The 21196-nt window shown below is 47.8% G+C and overlaps 1 protein-coding gene across 2 annotated transcripts in view; it reads left to right on the top strand.

The window, feature by feature from the left end:
* LOC135908308 (microtubule-associated serine/threonine-protein kinase 3-like) overlaps window positions 1–21196 on the top strand; it is a 122661-nt gene that overhangs the window by 46235 nt on the left and 55230 nt on the right. For both annotated transcript variants that reach the window (XM_065440062.2, XM_065440063.1), the window contains 3 exons: window positions 1928–2100; window positions 5181–5251; window positions 20206–20691. In XM_065440062.2, the coding sequence (XP_065296134.1) occupies window positions 1928–2100; window positions 5181–5251; window positions 20206–20691 (730 nt within the window). The remainder of the gene's footprint in view (window positions 1–1927; window positions 2101–5180; window positions 5252–20205; window positions 20692–21196) is intronic.

Raw genomic sequence — 21196 nt, 5'->3', positions numbered from 1 at the left:
CTTTGGTGCTCTTTTAATCTTCTCGTGAATTTGCCGGTTTCGCCGATGTAACTGCAGCTGCAGTCTGCGCATGGTACCTTGTAGATGACACCGGGGTAATTCTTGCTTTCAGATCGATCCTTTACGTTAACGAGCTGATTTCTCAGCTTTTTGGATGGCATGTGCGCTATTCTAAGATCGTGTCTTGAGAATACACGGCTAAGAGCTTCGCTGACGCCAGGCACATATGGGACGCCAGCGCGTTTCGTGAACGACTTGCCTTGAGACGGCTTTGGATGGAGCACATGAGCTTCCATTTTGTTATTAAACCTCTTAGGGTACCCGTTTCGGGATAATTCGTGACGAATTGTCTTCAGTTCGTTCTGCATATCGTGGTCACTTGAGCAGATGCGTGTGGCCCGCGTCACGAGAGATGAGACAGCGGATTGCTTGTGGCAAGCCGGGTTACATGAATTGAAGTTTAAGCGACTCGATGACTTCGCTCCCGCGCCAAATGTTTTCATCCGCTACGTAGACGACTGCTTCTGCATTGTGCGAAGGCAGGATGCTTCACGCCTCCTACGTCTTCTCAACTCAGCAGACACAGCCACACAGTTTACTACAGAATACGAGTGCGACAATAGCCTCCCCTTCCTTGACGTCCTCGTGCGGCGAAGTGCAATGGGACTCTCATTTGCCGTGCATAGGAAGACGACTCATACCAACTTAAACTTCAACGCTGCTTATTTTGCATACTTCCAAGCGATGCGTTCATGCATTTGTTGTAGAACGGATGTCTGACAACAGATGTGTGAATACGTCGTTGTATGCAGAAACAGATCTGTGAACAGAGTTCACTGCTGGGGAAGAAAAAAATTTTTCGCACTGGCGGTCTTGGAAATTCGGTTAGCAGCACACCTTCAACGAAGAGTCAAAACAACGTTTAAAGCCCAAATTCAACAAAATTTCACTTTCGCTGAATTTGTTATACCTGATTAGCATATACCACTGAAGCAATTACCACGGCGCTGGTAATTGCGTAGGCCTTTTGCCATCATCCTTTAAGCAACACCTAAGCAGACCACATGGGCACTTAGTGGCTGTCGCTATGAGTTAAGTCCCAGCAGGCCACGTCCGTGATATTTCAGCTTGCCGTGGGCAACCGCGGGCAGCTACCACCTTACCTTGGAGGTCACGCTGAGGAGCCAAGCGTGCTCATGCGTCACTTCGGGCGCGCAGTGGGCCCGTTCCTGCGTCGGCATTGTCCCTCGTAACGGAGCAAACGAGCACAGCAAAGGATGAAAGAGCCAAGGCGAAACGCAGCGGGTGATGAAAGACGTCGATAGCGAAGATAGCGTGAGGAGGAAGGCGGAGAAGGAGGGTGCAGCAGAACCAGGAGGCGGAAAGGGGAGGAGGAAGGTATGGCGAAAGCCTGAGAAAAAAAAGAAGCGCGCGCCGTCTGTATGGAAACAAAGCGCTGCATGAGCGGAGGTCTGTCTGCGGCGGCTGCTGTGAATCGCGCCCACGCGTCAGCCACGCGCTGCCTTTCGTGATCTCCCGATTAGCGAGGCAGTCGCACCACACCTCGCTTCGTTTGCAACGTGCCGCACGAGACAGATTCTCCGCGCCAGACAAGATATTGCGACACGAAGACACGTATAGAGCTACGCTCACATTTTGCATTGGGGAGTACCACAATCGTCAGTGAATTTTTTTCCTTCGTTTTTTTCAGTTTTGGCGTCAAAAACAGCTACTTTTGCGACCTCTTTATGAAAATTTTGCTCGTATTTCGAACGTGAAATATTGCATGAGGACTTCTGTATATCTACCCTATCTTAAGTGTCTTAAACTAGATTTTTTACGTGGTCTAATATTTAGTTGCAGTTGGCCTTTCGCGAGGCATCGATACGGGCCTAACGCAGTCGGAGATGTGTGCAACTTCTTGCAGGACGCTTACCTCACCGTGATGGAGTACATCTGTGGCGCGGATCTGTTCCGAGTTGTGGAGAAAGCAGGGTACTTGCCGACCAATGAGTGCCGTATCGTGATGGCGCAGCTCATCCTCGCCATCGAGCACATGCACCTGAGGGGCCTGCTGCACCGGGACATCAAAGTCTCCAAGTGAGTGCCTGATATATCTCGACTCGCGAGTTATGAAACTCCTTTAGCTGGCTGTGTGGAATCACTTCGTCACCTCCGCTATGGTGACGCCTCCCAGGAAAGCCCGCACATAGGCCATTATTCACAAAACCTCTTGCGCCAGAGTTGTTCGCAAGAGAAAATTTCAGCCAATCCTGATGCTGGACATATCGTTAGCGAAGGTGGCTGGCCAACGGCAAATATCACTTACGAACGCAAAGCTTAGAGAAATCTGTCGCCGCTGAAGCGCCACAAGTTTGCAACGACCGTTCCTAAACAGCTTAACCGGTGGAATAACGAGGCGTATACGACGCAAGAAGATCACCTGACAACAATTAACGTGTGCATTACTCCAACCGCTGACAGATCTCGCCGAGAGCAAGGTGACTAAAAGGTTTCGCGTTAATGGAATAATGGCCAAGACAGAATTTTTTTTTGTCTCTGCATGCTACTGACATTATTCCGTTGTTTCGCTTATCCGCACCCTTAAGCATGCTGGGAATGCTCGAGTAACCTTAGAAGCGTCGCTAATGTATGCACCGGCATTCATGAGGCCCTGCTAAAGTAACACTCTTGCCCTATTATCGCCTTTGTTGTCGCCTTCTCCATAAAAGTTGACGCGTTCTCGCATTGGTAGCAGCATTTTTATTTGAGCTAGTTTGTGTGCCCTATACTTCATGAAAAATAAACGGTGCAGAACAGACGCTGACAGCCACACACATACCCCCCCCCCCCCCTTTTTGCCCGTGTTCCTCCGTATGCTTCTGTTCTGCATCGTATATTTTTTTCTCGAAAAGAACGCGTTTCTAGATAACAGAGCCGGCGACCGACTTATGTGTAGAAATAGCGCTGATGGCGCTACATATAAGCCGATACCTTATAAAATTGCAGCCCCCTGTGAGCTACTTGGAAAGGTAGTAGCAATGCCGCAACATTCAGGGTCAGCAAACCCGGGAGGATTCGGTACAGAAGCTTCGCTTTAAAAAAAAACGCCCTTCAGCACTCCGTACAGATGCTTAGCCAGCGAAGCTGAAAAGTGCGCCCCGGTGTTTATCACTGGGTTAATCCCGACGATTCATTAAACGATGGCTTGGTAGGCTACCGCATTCTCGCTACACAGCTGCCGCTTGCATTCGGCCGCACGAGCCTGTTCTTGCGCCCGGGCTGCAGCATCGGCACGGCGTAGACGAGCTCGTTCCCGGTTCTGCTCGCGGCGTTGTTGATCGAAAGCTGCTTGCTCCTCAGGAGTACGCATGACGCGTGGCCTACGCATATCGGAACTGGAGAGAAACTGCTGCGCGCGCGCTCGGCTTCGACGGAGAGCAACGACGTCACTACTGGCGCAGCCAATCGCGCGCCTCTCTTTCACTTTTTTTTTTCGCGCATGCGCATGGAGTTGCGCCGGAGGTGTTTTCGGCGTACAGGCAATAGACGGACGGATGGAAGAATCGGCTGTTCATATACAGCTTCACTGTAAAAGGCAATTCCAGCTGTAGCACCTATGTCAACTGCTCAGACAACATGATTCTGTCTGATAACCAGCCCATTATTTCTGTACAGCTTCTCGAGGAAAAATTCAAATAGCGACTAAGAGCACAAGGGTCGCCCATAAGTGGTTTAGTATATAAGAAGCAAGCGGTTTCTTTCAGTAATAATAACTGCGGCCTTTGATTGCGGCTGCGCTTGAATGAAGCTTAGGCATTCTTAAAAGTTCGTCAGGCTTATTCAACTTTTTTTATATCTGATAGATTTTTTGGCTCTTTCGCCTATTTTTGTGGTGGTCGCTGGTTGGAGGAAGGAGCCGACGCAAACGTAGTCACGGGGCACGTTTGTCGCCAAAAGCAAACTGTTTTACAACTCTTTGAGATGCGCATGCTGGCACACGAGAAATCTTGGGTGGCTAACTATTTACGTGGTTTGGTACAGAGCCCTGCAAGGGCAGCTCCCCTGTTCTCCCGCCACCCTCTCTCCTTGTGGTTGCTGCGAGAAAGGTGGATGGCAGTCGCCCTTCACGGCGACGCTGGAGACAATTCACTTATGCTAATTCGCTGACCGCTGATATGTATACCCAATATTATCGCTGCACATGTGCTGCTCAAAGGTCCTTCGTAATGAAACAACCAACGCTGCCAAAATATTCTCAACACAACAAATACGCACCTTCAAGCACATGATTGCTTTAATAAAGCAAATACCTTTCTAGAAGCGTTCAGTTATTCATCTGCATTGACAATGATTGTCGATGGTTCCTGCACAACTTTTCCTACCAATTGCAACGACGCAGAAGAATGTCACAGAAGGATGCTTTAAAGTGTGTAGTGCGAGAGTATGGCCTGCGACAATATATTTACAAGAAAGCACAACACAGCTAAAGTTCATGCAGCGGAATAGGTGCGCTATAGGGATGGTGCAAGTCAACAGTCTTCATTGTTATTACCCTATGTTTGGCACACACTAACAGACACAAAATAAATGCTGGCTAGCAGCAAAGACGACTGACTCGAAGAAGCGCAATGAACGTACGCCAACTCGCCCAATTCATCCCTCTCTTCAAAGTAGAAAAGCATGCAAATAAAAAAAAACACACCAATACACAAACAGTCATTGCGTGAGAACCTAGTTGACACTGTTGCGCCTTTCATGACTTACCGTTCTTGCGAAAGAACGTCTTTTTAATTTTACGGAAGAATAATTTATTCAGTGCATGAAGCAACAAATGCCGTAAATGTTGGCAAAAGCTATAAATAATATTTGTAAGGAACAAATGCGTGCAAACAGTTCAAGTACAGTAATAAATGGCTTCTTCCTTTTTATTTTTTTTTCTGGTAAAACTCAAAAGTAATGCAGGTATGCAAGACACGTTATATATTCAACGACGCTTGCTGGGAAAAACGCGAAAGCAAGTTTATAGATAGCTAGCATGCTACAGCGACGCAAGCTGCTAGTAATGACAGCTTTAGTGTTCGATTGATTAAAAGTGTGATATCATTTAATATTCGCTTACTGTGGCAGAGAAATAAATTAGCCCTAAATTATTCCTGCTTTCTCAATTTTTTCTGCAGCATGCTCATTATTCCGGGTGGAAGAGTAAAGGTTATCGACTTCGACACCAACAAGGTGTGCATCGGCCACTGTAAGTAAGGCCACGGGATGAGCCCCCTGGGAATAACCGTATGTAGAAAATTAAGAAGCTTTGTACAACAAGAAATATAAGCAAATGTAGCTGCGAAGTATGTGCCTTTTTGGCAGTCGAATCTTGTTTGAGAGAATAAAAATTCGGGAGAAACCCATCCGCATAATACGTTGCAAAGCTCGCAAACTGTCCACGCGCGGAAGAATAATTTTTCAAGTTACGCCATAAAGAACGAATTTCAAAAAACCAACTGCAACAAAATATTGCGCCGCGTAAGAATCCTAGCTTCCGATATCTCAGCCTCCGCGCAAAGATTTATCTTTAAATTCCGGTGGCCTAGATATATCATGACAAGCTCGCAAAAGTAGTTTTTAAACGAAAAAAAAATGGCTGTGGCTTAGCTAAGGTTAAGCCCAGGATGCGAAGCATACTAACGTTTATTTTAGTTGTTGAACCACTGTTTAGCCTGGTGAACTGCTGTTGCTTGGCTATATTTTGGTCGGCTAGACGAAGAAACAACTCATGCGTTACTCTGCTTCGCCTTCAAGAGTGGAACGCGACAGCGTTCCCGTCGACCCGCCAAGGGGTGTAAGACAATGGGCTACGGCGCAGCGACTACGCGCCCCGCATTGGACGCGGTGAGCGTCGAGCAACGCAGCGTTCGGCGCGGCAACAAAATGTGCGCCTGAGCAAGCGACGCACGCCTGAGCCTTAGAAACAGCTCGTTTCTAAGGCAACACCGCATCACTAGAGGCGCTTTTGTACCGCTTTGAAGCATCGTACTCGTGGCTCAGTGGTAGCGTCTCCGACTCACACTCCGGAGACCCTGGTTCGATTCCCACCCAGCCCATCTTGCAAGAGTTGAGCCAAAGCCACCTAGAAAATCAGTCTCTGTAGCACGCCGCAACCTTCGCTTCTCATTCCAACGAGCAGCTCTGTCTCCAGGTGGCATCTCACCTCGTGAGTGTCTAGCAGAGGCAAGCGCAGCTGCTTATATACCGCCGCGACGCCGCGAGCGACGGCGCGAGTTGTTGGAGCCTCGTTTCTCCTCTGTCGTGTCGTCATGGTGTCACGTGGTATTGAAGGCGACACCGCCGCGCCTGAGGAGCTGGGTTGAGCTCTCGTAATATGCTTCGCATAAAAAGAAATTACCCTATTACCACTCGCCTCGTTAGGTCCCGACTACCGCTCGCCGGAAGTTACCCAGAACGCGCGGCTCCTCGCCATGGCCTCCGAGATATGAGGCGCCAACTGCTGCCGCCTGTGGCGCGCTGGCGATGTGCCGAGGGTGGCATCACGCCCACTAACCAACAGGCGCACACACCGTCTGCTTAGGTGCTGTTTGTAAGCTTCCGATAAGAATAGTTGGACTATTGCCAGCTCTGAAACTTTGCTAAAGTTGCTCCAATATGTCGATTGCTTATTTAAACACAATTTATCTGAATGTAGCTTTCGCTCCCGATCGGCTTATGAGGCCGTTTCTGAGGTTTAGTGCTCACCGCATATCATACTGACCGCAAATAAAGACGTCGTTATTGCGGTCAATATGATATGCAGTAAACACCAACTAGGCCAAAGTGAAGTTCTTCTGAAGCTTAGTGCTCACCATTTGAAGAATCTTTTGACCAGCGTCCGGGGACTCAAATTTGACAATGGACAGTGTGCTGTGGCTGGAGAGGTCTCCTTGTCTATTTCCTGACGAAGTGTGTTGTGCGGGTAGACATGTTTGGGAATAATAAAAGCAAACAGGAAATGGTATGCCAAGGCGAGAAACATGGCAGGACGAGCGCTAACCCGGTCGTGTTTCTTTTCTTTCTTCATTTAACCGGGTCGTTTTTTCCCCTATTGCTGATGAAACTATGATTACACATAAATCGGGGCAAGAGTAACCAGGAAGTCTGAGGGTCACATACTCGTACTATTTGTATCAGTTAAATAAAGTGAACGTGTCCTCTAGCTGGATGAAAATCTTGCATTATGGAACAGCGCTAAAGAACAAGGACAGCGCTGCGTGGCGTTGTTTTCGTTCTTTTCTGCGTCCTCCGTCTTTTGTGTTACCTAATTCAAGATGAATCAGTTGCTCGGCTATAGTGAAAGCAGGAAAACATTACAGATGCGGTAAATCAGGATTATCAATTAAGGCTAAAGCCTTAAATGGCTCGTTACGGTGGTTCATACCCGAAAAAAAAGCCGCGTCTAGTCCAGTGAAGCAAAAAATATCATCATCAGGAATGGCTCGCACCCCCGTAAGCAAGCAAAGATGCGATGGTTGAATATAAATGAAGAAACAAAAGAAAGCAAGAACGAAAGGACCTACAGGTAGTGCATTAGGCGCTTGTATGTGTCCTTGAGGAGGTGGACCTACAGCGCCATACGTTTACTTCACATTGCGGCTCGTTATATCTTGCAAAAAGTCGGACCCCTCCGGTCATATAACTTAAGGGGGGATGCTAGGCTCAAGAGTCAACTTTTGAACTACTGCATCAATTTTTATCAAATTTTCAGCGACTGTTTATAATCTGCTCATTAGAATACATTCAAAGTTTCAATGCGCTAGCTCAAACAGACAAAAAGTTAGCTCTCATATTCAGCAATCATGTGTCTCAGCTTAGGAAAACTATCATTTCAAAAATAATGGAGATATATCAACTGTTTGTAATTAGATATCTTCTAGATGGTTCATAGTGCAAGATAAGACCGCTCGCATGCTTTTTATGCACTTTCTGTAAAAATGTCATCAATCTAAAAACAGTTCAATTTTTTTGTTGTCATTACATGTCAGACATCTCAAAATATTTTCTGTTAGAAACTATTTAGCACCCTGAAAAGTACCTTATCTTGTTCCTGAGAAAATTTCAGTCTAGAAACCACCTTGAAAGCATCTTTTGGCAATGTAGTTTAGAAATGATTGTTTTCCTAACGGTATTGTTTCCCCAAAAAGTGCAAACTCAGAAAAATGAGTTCAAAGATTTGAGAACATGCTATTTTATTTTGTGGTAAAAAAAAATTAATCAAAGTGCCCTGCTCCATAGGTCGGGCCCTCATCTTCAACGCGACGCTGTTCTGTGGCAATTGCTTCAAGCCTTCTTTTCTTTTTCTCAACTTTAGAGCTGTCCATCGCCCTTGCCTTCGCTCGGGCAATGCTTTGATGGGTAGCTTGTTGGACGTGCTTCATCGTCTGGACACCATGTTCTAGTTCCAGCTTGTCAAATACTCTCTTGATGCCACGTGCACCCTCATTAAATTCTAGTACAGCCAAGGCTGCTGCAGTCTCCACGGTTCTCAGGGATGCGAATCGGGTCTTCGGGCACTTCTTCCACACTAGCGCATTGAAAGACTCGTTTGCATTCTGTGTCTGCATTCTTGAGCATCGTGCAAGGAGCTCTGGCTTACTAAGCCGGTTGTAGAGAGGCACAAGCTCTTTGGCAACGTCTCTGCTGAAAGCTGGACGATGGGGTCTTGGCACTGATGGCTTACCAGCTTCAACTAGGGCTTTGTGCCGATTGTAGTGGCACCATGAGTCCTCACCATGTGGACAAGCGTCATGTCGTGGGACTTCGTCCGTCGAGTAGGAATGAAAAAGTGTCGCAAATACTCCTCGTTGCATTTTTGTCACATCTGGAGCATTTTCTTTCAGGGCAGATGCATAGTAAGCAGTGAGTTTTTTTACCACGCTTTGCGTCAGCTTCCCCTTGCCTCCTAGACCTTTCGTCGTTTTCTTTAGTTTTTCAGTTCCAGCATAAACACGTTTTGCGACATGATTTATGCAGTCTTCCTTCGCAATCTCTTTATCATACAGCTGCAGGCTGGAGACATGCAGGAATGATTTGCTGTTGCCATCACAGAGCACTGTGGTGTATTGCATGTTGTGAAGCTCCTTAGAGCGACTGAATATTATGCCTGCAGCTTCAACTTCCATGGCATTCGACGATCCACTGAAGTTCTTCTGGCAGACCTCACTGTGTGCTTTTTTCCAATCTTGATGTCCATCCTCACCTTCCTTGGGACCATAGTTGCTGCCATGGCGATAGTTGCATTGCACAGCAAAATCCAGCACCAACCCAGTTTCCAGCTCGATAGCAATGCCGAGCCCAAAGTGTGAGGTGTGGCCGCGTTTATGCCAAGTTCCGTCATAACTTACACACACGTCCAAAAGTTGAGTGGAGCCAGCAATGGAGTTGATTGCCCTCACAGCGGCTCCGGCTTCGCGCATGACATCAGACGCAGCTTCCATAGCGGCTCTGTGCACCTTCTCCGCTACTGTCTGGTATGTTTTGTGGTGCATGGGCATTGGCGCGTCCATACCCGCAAAAAAGTTTGCCATGGTTTTGTAGTTCATGCCGCAGTTACGGCTTGCAACCACGAGGCGCAATGAAAGCTCAGGCTGCCGACTGGACTTCACAGGTGGAGCATGCGCGGCCTTCTTGACTTCACCACACCATCTACACATCACGACAAACTCCAGATTCACACCCGCACCGATTTCTTCCAAGTCCAATGACTGTCCGTGACAATGCGGGCACAGAAGCGATGTTACCACCGCCTTGATGGCTGTAACTTTTACAAAACGGTAGCCGCTGGGCTCCGGCGTTTCCTCGCTTTCGTCGGCAGGACCCTGGCAAAGTAGCGCGACCTTCCTTTCAAATGTCATCAATTGGCACTCACCACCATCAGCAGAACCAGTAGACATTTCCATAGGTGACGAAGCACCATCGGAGCTTGTAGGGTTCGCATCAGCCGCCGGCAGCAGGCTTGGGCTTGGCGAACGCACAGGCAGACGCTCACTTGCTGGCGGTCGCCCAGTGCTGTTTAGGCGTCTCGCTTTCGTCGTGCGTTTTCGCTTCCCGAAGCTTTTCCGTGTCGAAGCCTTCGTTGCGGGCATCTTCGGGTCACACCACCGGCCACCCGATGATCGCAATAAGCTCACAGAAGGAAGATATAGCAACACATAGCAAGCGTCGAGCGCAACCAAAGCAGGAACGACTCCAAATGGCGCGAAAACAGCGTTGGGTGACCACAGGGTACATTTCCGCCAATCCGAGCTCCTGTTTCGGTTTGCCACCCACTGCTTCGGTTCGAGCTCCTGTTTCGGTTTCTGCGGCCAGTAATATGCCTTTCTTTTTTAGTTCTTCGATAGTTGCCTTGCATAGTCTCGATGGAAAGTATTCCGTCACTAAACAGCGCGAAAAACAAACTTTCTATCACAGGCATTCACTTCACGTTCAGTTTTTTGCCCGCACCGCGGCCGCGTCTTGAAAAGAGCGTTCACAGACGCCTTCGACGGCAAATGCGCCCTCCGCGTCGTGAAAAAAAGTCATTTTCTTCTTTTCTACTTCTCCGATAACAACCAAACCTGGTGAGAATATTCTTCATTAAACCAGCAATCCAAAACAACTCAAGCTTTAAAACACATTTTTTTTCCGAAAATCGGTATTTTAGCCCCGCATCCCCCCTTAATGCATTATTGCGTGTGCTGCAGGCATTCGCCTTCAGGTGTTACAGGAGTGTAACGCGCTCTCGAACTTTTTTTGTTTTTGTGCAGCAACCGTCATTGTTATTATGCGCTACTTTTTACCATGACCGCTATCTTTGTGTTGCCGATCGCGTTCGAGCTCATATACAATTGCTGCCTTCCGAGTCTTAAGGGCAGTTTATTTTGGTAGCATTTATGGTCCAATCACAGTAGTTGAGTGCACGAATGCGCAGTTCAAAAAACAAAAAAGCACCCACCTCATTTTTGTTATACCTTGTCCTGTTTGTTCGTTGGTATTATTAGAGTTGTCGGACGATCCCACCGCTGCCTCCATTTGTAAAGGTTGAAGGTCGTAGAGAGGAACTTGGGGGAAACTAGGCGTACAGGGTTTATTTACAGTATTTACATTTTAAACAAGAGAGACATTCGACAGTCTAGCGTGACTCCCAAATGCAGCACGCAAGACGAAACATACAGCATACGAGCACGAAGCTCCAAACACACTGACGAGCACGCAGCTCACGAGCACGATCACAGAGCACGATGACAAGCACCTCCTAGCAGCGAGAAACAGCTGCTTATAAACACTCCGTGTTTCCTAGACCCCTAGGTGAGGGAAACGTTCGACAAGTCAGCGTGGAAAGTCCTCGTAGCCGGCCCGCCTTTGAGGGAAGGGGGGAGGGTGTTTACACACACACATTCCGCTCAGGTTTCACTGCCCCTCCGAGGTGAGACGGGCTTCGCGGAACTCGGGGCTTACGTCTTTAAAGGCGCATTGGTTCCCCGAGCTGACCCCCGCCGCGTGGCCCCCGGTTCTCCATTGTCTTGCGTGTCTAAATTCCAGAGCTGCCTTTCTCCTGTAGTCGCCACGAGTGTCAGCAGACTGACGAATCTTGGGGTCCACGTACCACAAAGCACCCTTTGATAGCGAAGCTCTTCTTGCTGCAGAGAGACCATGAAGGCCCGTCAAATCAACCAACAATACGTTGGGCGCCAAACGTGGCCAGCACTGCTGCCGTCGCCGATTCTCCGAACGAGGCGCATGGTGGATTAATGCTGTCGTCCTCGCTGGTTCTCTGAAGGGCGCCACCACCGCGGGTCGATCGAAGCACGTGCAGCGGGCTGAGATAGTGTCGCAGAGCAGTGCCCCTGCAGGCCGATCCTAACAGTATCCAGTATCGAAAGCCAGTTTTCGGAAATAATCTATACTTTAGTGTTCTGCATTATTTCGCACAGATATTGACCTGCATTTTTTCCAAGCAAAGTAGCAAATAAACATTTGGGTGACAAATCATGAAACAGACAATCCCACATTATATTTGAGCTCTTACTGCAGTTTTACAGGACCGCTGCACAACTTGTGGCAAACTGATTGATTTCAAACAGAAAAAAAACGTTTCCACGAGGAAAGGCAGTGAACGCGCTCACAGAATAGAAAAGCAACAACTAACTACGCTGTGCGTGTTCGCGTGTTACATTCTCCACAACTGCTATTTTTCGCGTTGTGGTCAATTACAATTTTATCCGAAGCTCGATCTTGTTGCACCCTATTCTCTAACCTCTTTCCATTCATTCAGTGTGCAATGCCGCATATAGTTCGAGTTTGCCCTGCGGCATGAAATGAGTAAAACATCTTATGGTATATCTACACGCACAGTTTGTTCTCTTCAATGCAGGAATCTGTGATGTGGACCATGAATCGGCATGTGGTAGTCAGGCTGGTGGCTTTCGTGTAGGCGCACTTCCGGCAGGTGTAGTGGCACTTCAACGAGCGCAGTCCTGGAGAGCTGCTTGGCAGTAGATGTGTAGGGCAGCTGGGCGAGGCCAGAAGGGACAGGCTCAGGGCGTAGCCAGGGAGGGGGGGGGGGGCTTATGGGGCTTCAGCCCCTCCCCCTCGAAATTTTTTGTGCTTTCCATGGACCGTCGACCAAAGCAACCTCCGGCGCCAGAGATCATTGTGAATTTTGTCTAGAATGTCTTTTTCATGCTGGAAAAGACATTTCATCGCGAACATTGTGAACTCGGGCTGGATTTCGCGGCAACGCCCATGCACCGGGAGTCACATAACGCAAGCAGCCCCATCTGAGCACAAAGCTTCAAGGGCGTTTTGATAGCGAACGGGCTCGCCGCGAATCTACGGAGTGCATGGATGCCAATTCCGAAACTTTATGGGTATAACGTTCTCATATACTTTTGAAGGAAGAGGCGCATTGACATTTCCAGAGTTGTGCTTTAATTGCGGAGGTTTGTGGGTTTGATGTTATAAACATTTGGCACCAACTGCGCATTGACTTTTCTAAAGTCTTGGATCGGAACATACAACGAAACAAGCCAAATCAACACCCTATCAGACAAGTTGACAAAGCACGCAGCGAGGTCCGATGAGACGAAGCGTTGTGGTGGTTCATTTGTGCCATCATGTCACATAAAAAATATCAACATTTTTTTTAACCTATGCCAAAGCATCCATGCCAAGACACTGAAGCCAGCCAGGGTAACTACGGTCTTACCGATTTTCTTCTACTTTGGCTTTTATTTGCGAGGACACATTAAGCCCCTTCATTTTTTTCATTCTCGCTACCCTATACCCGCGGGCTGCCAGATCCAGCCAGAGCACATGCGTTTTTCTCGTGTTGCCCCGACCACCACGCGGGGCACTGTGGTGTGCGTTTGGTTTTCTCTGGCTGAGTGGATTTTCACCTGGCAGAATTTTGGTCACTTTCTGGCCAGCAGACGAGAAAAAGAAACAATGGTCGCTAAGCGCCATCACTGTGAGGACTCGACGGGTTGCACCGCGTTCGCTTGAGCGCAGCCTTTCCAGAAAGTCTTGTCTCGGCGGTGTAGGATACCAAGCACTATGCGTATGGTTCACGGTGGACGAATCATCTCGCATTTTCTTCTATATTCATTCGGTAGCCACATTAGATGCCCAAATTAGGTATTGGATATTGGCCAGCTTACTCTCCTTTGCATTTTTTTTTCATTTCGATGCCCCTGTCCCACAAAAGTAAAAAAAAAAATACATTGTTGCGGAGCACCAAATTGTCGCATGCTGAAAGTTCGATTTTGTTACTTCTTTTGCGGAAAGTAATCGGCCACGGGACACTTCATTTGCCGGATACTCTTATTATATTATTGTAATAATAATTATGTGGACACTTAAGGCGCATTCCTGCTGTCGCCGTCACTCTAATTTTTCATATGAAGTCCAAGGGCGCTGCATGCTGTATGTGCGAGTAAAAGCATAGGGTACGGGGGAAAGGGTGAGCCCACGATGGTGGCCTAGTGTTGTGTGCGCAAAGGAGAAAAGCGGGGAGCATGCGCGCCACCTTCCGTCACGCGCGATACATCGGGTGGAGTCGATGGAATTGGGGCGGGATCTAGGATTCTGTGAATCTCTGATTGCGCAACATGTTTATTTGCCTTGTTTGACGCATTATATACAGTGACTTATTTTTAGATACGTAGATTTATTGCAGACCTACATGTATACTTAGATATCTTGTTGCGAGGTTTTCTGTATCGATCGTGCAGTGAACTTTCTTTCAGTGACACTTTTTTGCCCTTTATCAAGCATTTGTATATTCCATTGTATCTTAGCATTTCTAATGAACGAGGGCGAGTCAAGTGAAAGTGAGCCTACCCATCTCGCGCAATAATGCCTCGGTTCATTACATGCGAGGCATACGCGTAGCACACAGGCATCTCTCATTTACAAAAGTGACATGCAGACGTGAGGGTAAATGTTCTTTTGTGCTCTCATACACTAGGTTGAACATGATTGTGTGACGTAATGGACTCTTCAGAAGTTGAGCAGCGTGGTGCCGTGAGATTTTCGACAGCTGAAGGTGTCTCTCAAAAATAAATTAGTCGCCGTATGGCTTCCATGTATACGTTGAACATTGCATTTCATTGGCCACTGTGAAGCGTTGGAGTAAACGGTTGAAAGAAGGACGTGAAAGCTCCAAAGAGGATCCAAGACCGGGCCAAAGCCATCGTGCAATCACCCCCACCAAAATTGCAAAAGTTGATGAGCTGATGAGACAAGACCGGAGGATAAGCATCGTTGAACTGGCAGGGCACATGAACATCAGTCACGGTTCGGTTCATGCCATAATTCATGAACATCTCCGTTATCGGCTTTTGCGTGCGCAATGGATGGATAAGATTTTTAACCACCGCCAGAAGACGGAGCGGTTCTGCGCTGCCTTGACTCATCTCATCCGGTATCACAATGAAGGTGACGACTTCTTGTCTGCAACAGTGATCGGGGACGAACCATGGTGCCACTACTACGACCTTAAAACACGAAGGCAAAGCTTACAGTGGAAACATTCGAGTTCACCACCCGCAAAGAAAGCAAAGGCTGTCGTTTCCGGCGGAAAGATGTTTTTGGCTTTTTTTCTCGATCGCTATTAAGGGGCGATTACTGATAGAATTTGCTAAACCCAGTGAGAATATATCAATCGTTTCCGATATTGTGAAATGCCGGATCGGCTGCGTGTCGCAATCAAGAACAAATTACGTGGAAAATTGACGAATCGGGTCATCTTGTTCCACGACCTGGCTATGGTGTTGGGCTGCTGAGCACGGAGGTCGCGCGATCGAATCCCGGCCACGGCGGCCGTATTCCGATGGGGGCGAAATGCGAAAACACTCGTGTACTTAGATTCAGGGGCACGTTAAAGAACCAAAGGTGGTTGAAATTTCTGGAGTCCTCCACTACGGCGTGCCTCATAATCAGAAAGTGGTTTTGGCACGTAAAACCCATAATTTATTTTTTAATTGTTCCACGACAATGCCCGTCCCCACGTGGCTCATGTACTCAATACAAAACTGGCAAAGTTCAAATGGGAAACGCTGCAGCATCCACTATACATCTGAGACCTGTCGCCTTGCGACTTCCACATTTTGGGACAAATGAAAAAACAGCTCAAGGGAAACAGATTCGTGTCGGACGATTTCGCGAAAGAGTCAGTTGCAGGCTTTTTGAAGCAGCAACCAAAGGAGTTTTATGAGACGAAAATCACGTGACTCGTTAGTCAATGGGAGAAATGTCTAAATGCTCATGGAGACTACTTTCAAATAAAGTACCCCATTTGTCATATATGCGCATTGGCTCACCTTCATTTCACCCGCCCTCGTATATTTTGCGGAACGGCTTTGTATACGTGCTCTCTGTTGGGACAATAATTTTGGGGCAATTACTCACGATACATGACCGGTGACAGCTGCTCCTGCACAATACATTGGAATAGATGACAGCGTCATTGTGGTTGTTCACTGGCTGTTGCATATGTACAAAAATGTAAACAAGGTTCCTGACTGACAAAGTCTCGTTAACATATTTGTCCTCAACATGTTCACTTCATGGCCTTTACATTTTTCATATCAGTGGCATGCACTGCTTTGCTGGTTTCAAACTGATATAGATCTAAAGCTCGTGTGATATGTTACTTATTAAATAGAGAAAAACATAGAAGCATTAATATCAGTTACTTCGGGCACAATTTTTGGCACATACGAGTATATCTTCTAATGAAAAAATACATATTTTGCTTGTTTTGACAGTGCGTAGTGTTCACGAATTCGTTTTCAGCATCTTTGACAATGGCAATGCAGTTATTATTCGTGTATTTGTTCCCTTGGCAAATTGTTTAAGAAGAAGCTCTTCTGGCTCGGGCCCAACTCCGACGCGGCCTATTCAAATACATGTAAAACGCAGAAATGCTTTTCTGAGATAACCCCTAGATCGCTTTTAATGAAATTTGTTGCTGTTGAGAGCGAAAGGTGAATTCTAGTATCTGTTGGAAGCGGAACTTTGATTTATGGCCTGAATTTTGTTTTAAATATTTTATACAACAACAAATACAACAAATACAACAAATTAATTCTTTTACAGAAACGAATCCTTCGTATATACTGCAATTACCATGGCCGTTTTGTAGACGTTGAAACAGCTCCATTATTTTAACGCTACTCCCTTCTTCGAGCAGACAGAATCTATTATAAGAAACTTCTGATGACCATACACAAACAAAAATTATTCACCAAAATAGACAACGATGAAATACCTCGTTATTCACTGCGCCGGAATACCAGACACTTACCGAAAACAAGAACAAATTATGGTAAACAAAGATTCACATATCAGTCGACAGAAATAGTAAATAAGGTAGGAGAACTGTTAAACTTTAGTGTTTCAGAAATCTCCTACAAAAGACAGCTTAATGCATTATTACTCGCCGATGACATTTGCTTTCACTAATTATTAACATTTTCATTTTATTGCATCTGCGTGTAGGCATGTATGACCTAACAAAGAGTGCATACTGATAGAATTTGTGCTAATGTTTATGCGGCTTCCTGGTTCTAACGAACAAATGTTGTAATCATTTTTGTTACTGAAATTATGATCTCTTGTGCGAAATGTATGTACGTTTATCTGTATTCATTTGTACTGATTTTATCCGCTGTTGTAACCGAGGGGTCTGGGACCTCTGTCAGGCCTTCGTGCCTTTAGTCCCCGTCTTCCCTCGCTCGGACGAGAAATAAAGTACATATGATGATGACGATGATGAAAAATTCGATAGTGCGATAAAAATAGAAGCACGACGTTCACAAACCAATAGCTCTGCATCAAGAACAGATATCGCGGTTCTGTAAACGGCATCTATTATAAGGACAAAACCGGACAAATTTGGTATGCCAATTTGGATGTTACGTAACTTGTTTACGTGGTGTACAAGGGTTCTGCAAAAGCAGTATTTCCATAATACTAAATTTTTCTTTATATTCATGTGTGACAAATCAGCTTTGTCCACTGTAGATGTACTATTAGACGCGAATCACAGAATTGTGATATTATTTTTCATTTTTGAGTTACAGAGAATTGAACGTGACAGTTTTGTTTCCTTGACATTTGCGATTTTTGCCAATTTTTAATAAAGAATTGAAAACCTAAATGAAAACTTCCAAGCAGGAAATCAGTAGAATTCAAGTTTCTTTTATTTAATGCGACAAACCTCATCAAATTTGGTGCAGTGGGTGCCGAGAAAAACGAATTCATTTTCTACATGAATTTACATAGGAGCACCCGAGCACTTCTCGAACAGAATTTCTGGCCACGCCACTAGACAGGCTGTGCCGAAGGCTGTCCGACGGCCCATAAGCAGGTTGCAGCTGGCCACCAATACAACATCAACACACATCCTTCTTAAAGCAACCTCCTCGCGGCGGGAAAGATCGGCCGGAAGCCCGGTCCACACGGAGTTATCGATGCAAGTGTTTGGATGGGGACGGCGGCAGAAATGCGCACTTCAGGCGCATTTCTGCCGCCGTCGTGATGTTCCGTATAAAGTCGTAGGACGATAACGCCGTCGTCGCGCGTCGTGCGCTGTATGTGCGAGAGAAAGCACACGAGGGAAGCCGACGATCGCGACTTACCTGGCGCGCGCAAAGGAAGAAAGCGGAGAGGAAACGCCGTCATCCGTCGCGCCAAAAGTCGTGGGGGGATGGGATGGGCGAATGAGGGAGGAGGGCGGCGTTGCACCCCCGCAGTAACTGTGCATTTCGCGACCGGGTGCAAGAGGGAGTGACGATCGCGGCTCGACCTCGAGCGCGATATATGGAGGAAAGCGGGGAGGCAGCGCGGGACGGAGGAGGGAGGGCGGCTGGGCTTCGACTCTGCCAACAAGTGTCGGCCGCGCGCGGTGGCATCTTTAAGAGGGATGTGCAGACGGCTCATACCTTTGTGCGTCCTGTATTCTCGCCGCTCTTGCGTTGAATCCATATCCCGCACGAAGGTCACTTCGCTCGCTGTTGCTGCCGTGCTTGCTCACACCAGTGTTTTTACAGCGAGTGTCCGCGTTCATCGAGTGTGATGTCTTCATGTTGCCTTGTGCGCGCTGACACCTTGCTTGTTAATTCAGTCAGTGAGAGCATGTTTCCAAGTTTACACGGCTGACAGAGCTACTATCCTTGCTTCGTATAGCTGCCTACTAATTTGCTGTCGCAAGTGATGCTTGACCTTTCTATAGAAACTGCGACTTTCTTTTGTTAAACGCGTGAGCGCTTGCCGTTGCGGGAAGACCGCCGGTGGATATATGACTGAAAGCTTGTGACTGGCTACGTCCTCCTGAATCTGTCCCGAGGAAAATGCACGAAGTATCCTGACTATTATTCTCTATCCAGACACTTCGCTATGCAATCTGCCTGGGAAAGGTGATCCAATTCATACATTGCGCAGGTCCTTCGCCGCGTGGCTCGAATCTCTATATAGAATTAGTTTCCACGTTCTTGTCCAAGCTTGCGCAATCGCAACTGAGTTTTTAGCGAAGCCATTAGTGCAACTAGCCCTCTTCTCCACCACGCCCCCTCCCCCATCCAGCATTCTTATATATCGCAGGGTGAAAACTCCTACAATCAGTTCAACATCCGATGATTTGCTACAACACACCCAACCAGCCTCGAACTTTAGCAATCCATGACGACACATTGCCCTCATCTCACCCAGACAGCCCTTCAAATTTTATGCGCGATGAAATTTGGGTTCCTCCGATACGCGCCTTAATTTTCACATGTGGAGCTTTCAATGACGCTATCTACAGCGTTTTTAGCTTACGCGTTCGGCAGTTGTAGTCGCAGCGAGGACTTCGCCGTGTAGGACAACACAACATCAAGCGGAACTTACAGCTATCGTGGAAGCCGCGACCATGCCAAATCCACACGAACGAAATCTGCTCATTCGAACAGATAGCCAGGCTGCATGCAGGGCACTCGCCGCCAGAAACGTTTCCGCGGCACTACACTCAGCATTAACAACGCACCTCAACGCACACCCTAACATTAGAGTGCGGATTCAGTGGATTCCGAGTCACACAGGGATCAGAGGGAACGAAGTGGCACATGCCACATCCCGCGCAAATCTCCCGGGCCCTCCTCTGTGGTGGCCGGACCCACTGAGTCTGAATGAGCAATATGCCTTCGCGCGGGCGGAAAGGCGCGAAAAACTTGATGATTTACTAAACAACTCCATGAAGTATCCACAAGCGGATACACACATGAATCGAAGAGAGGCGGTACTATGGAGGCGTGCACAGACGCACTCTCTCTTGTCCCCACACTTCCAACACTACATACAAGGTTTGCCTGGTAAACCTGCTTGCATGGCATGTGGCGGCTTCCCGGATAATGCTCACATTCTGTGGGATTGTCCGGGGAGCCGTCTCGCTATTCAGGCTAGCCTTGCCAAACTCTCACCCATCCGTAGACCTACGACGCTTGAGGAGTGGCTGGCGGACTCCTCCCCCGACTACGTACGTGCCATGATCGAGCTCATCACGGCGCTCGGCTTGGCAGACAACTAGAACAAAGCGGGCGAACCCGGACCGGGGTTCTTGAATAAAGTTTATTCTCTCTCTCTCTCCACGGTGGATGCCAGTCCAATATCCCTCCCCCGTCTCTCCCCGATGACTCGCAGACTCGAAGCGCGTCTGCAAGGGCTACTTCACCAAGACGGCGCTGGAGTTCCGCGACGGCGAGTGCGCCGGCACGGTGCCGTACATGGCGCCGGAGCTCGTCAAGCACCGGCCGTACGGCCGAGCGTGTGACTGGTGGTCGGCTGGCGCCACCTTCTACAAGATGATGACGGGCCGAGTGCCGTTCCGGGCCGAAGGCAAGGAAAATCTGAAGGATAAGATCGCCAACGAGCCGCTCAAGTGGCCCAAGGTCGAGGTGCATCCACACTCGGCCACGCCCGAGGCCAAGGACATGGTGTTCAAGATGCTCAAGAAGAACCCCGTCGAGCGGCTGGGTTCGACCACGTACGCCGAGATAAGGGGGCACCCTTTCTTCGCTGGCTTCAACTGGAAGTGGCTGGCGACGACCAAGCAGCCGTGCGACATCCCGGCCATCGGCGAGTGCATGATCCGGCGCAAGGAAACCAGCAAAGGACCCGAGCGGCTAAGTGAGTGCTCTTCTTCTTCTCTGTCGACGGTCGCAAAACGAGGGGGACGCGACGGTGGCGACTGCGTGTCACATTCCACAGTGGACGTCTGTCATGTCGACCCTTGCGGGACCGCTAGATTTACTCTAATTATACGAATGGTTGAGCTAACAAACGGCAGCAAAATTGATCCACTCAAGCATTTTCTATTGCTCGAAGTAGTCTCGCAATCGACAGGCTACTTGAATGCAGCATTGAAACTATACAAGTCGTCGTCGATCAATGGCCAGGAATTATTGGCGCCATCAGCGGAATGTCTTGTGTTTTCAAGCTTTTAATAACCACTGCGTCCGTGAGAAGGCGCCAGTCGTTAACAAACTAACCGAAGGTACGTGCTTTCGAATTCGAACTAAACGATATTTTTCCTTCTATAGCACTGTCTCTTTCCTCACCGGGATTTTTTCAGTGCGATCGAACTAGAAGGAAGTCTAATTAGCCGTAGCGGAATTACCTGGAGCTGAAGGTA

The sequence above is a fragment of the Dermacentor albipictus genome, chromosome 6, assembly GCF_038994185.2.
Source record: "Dermacentor albipictus isolate Rhodes 1998 colony chromosome 6, USDA_Dalb.pri_finalv2, whole genome shotgun sequence".
Classification (NCBI taxonomy): Eukaryota; Metazoa; Arthropoda; class Arachnida; order Ixodida; family Ixodidae; genus Dermacentor; species Dermacentor albipictus.
Note: the sequence above shows the minus strand (reverse complement) of the source record. Positions and strands in the feature narration are given on the sequence as shown.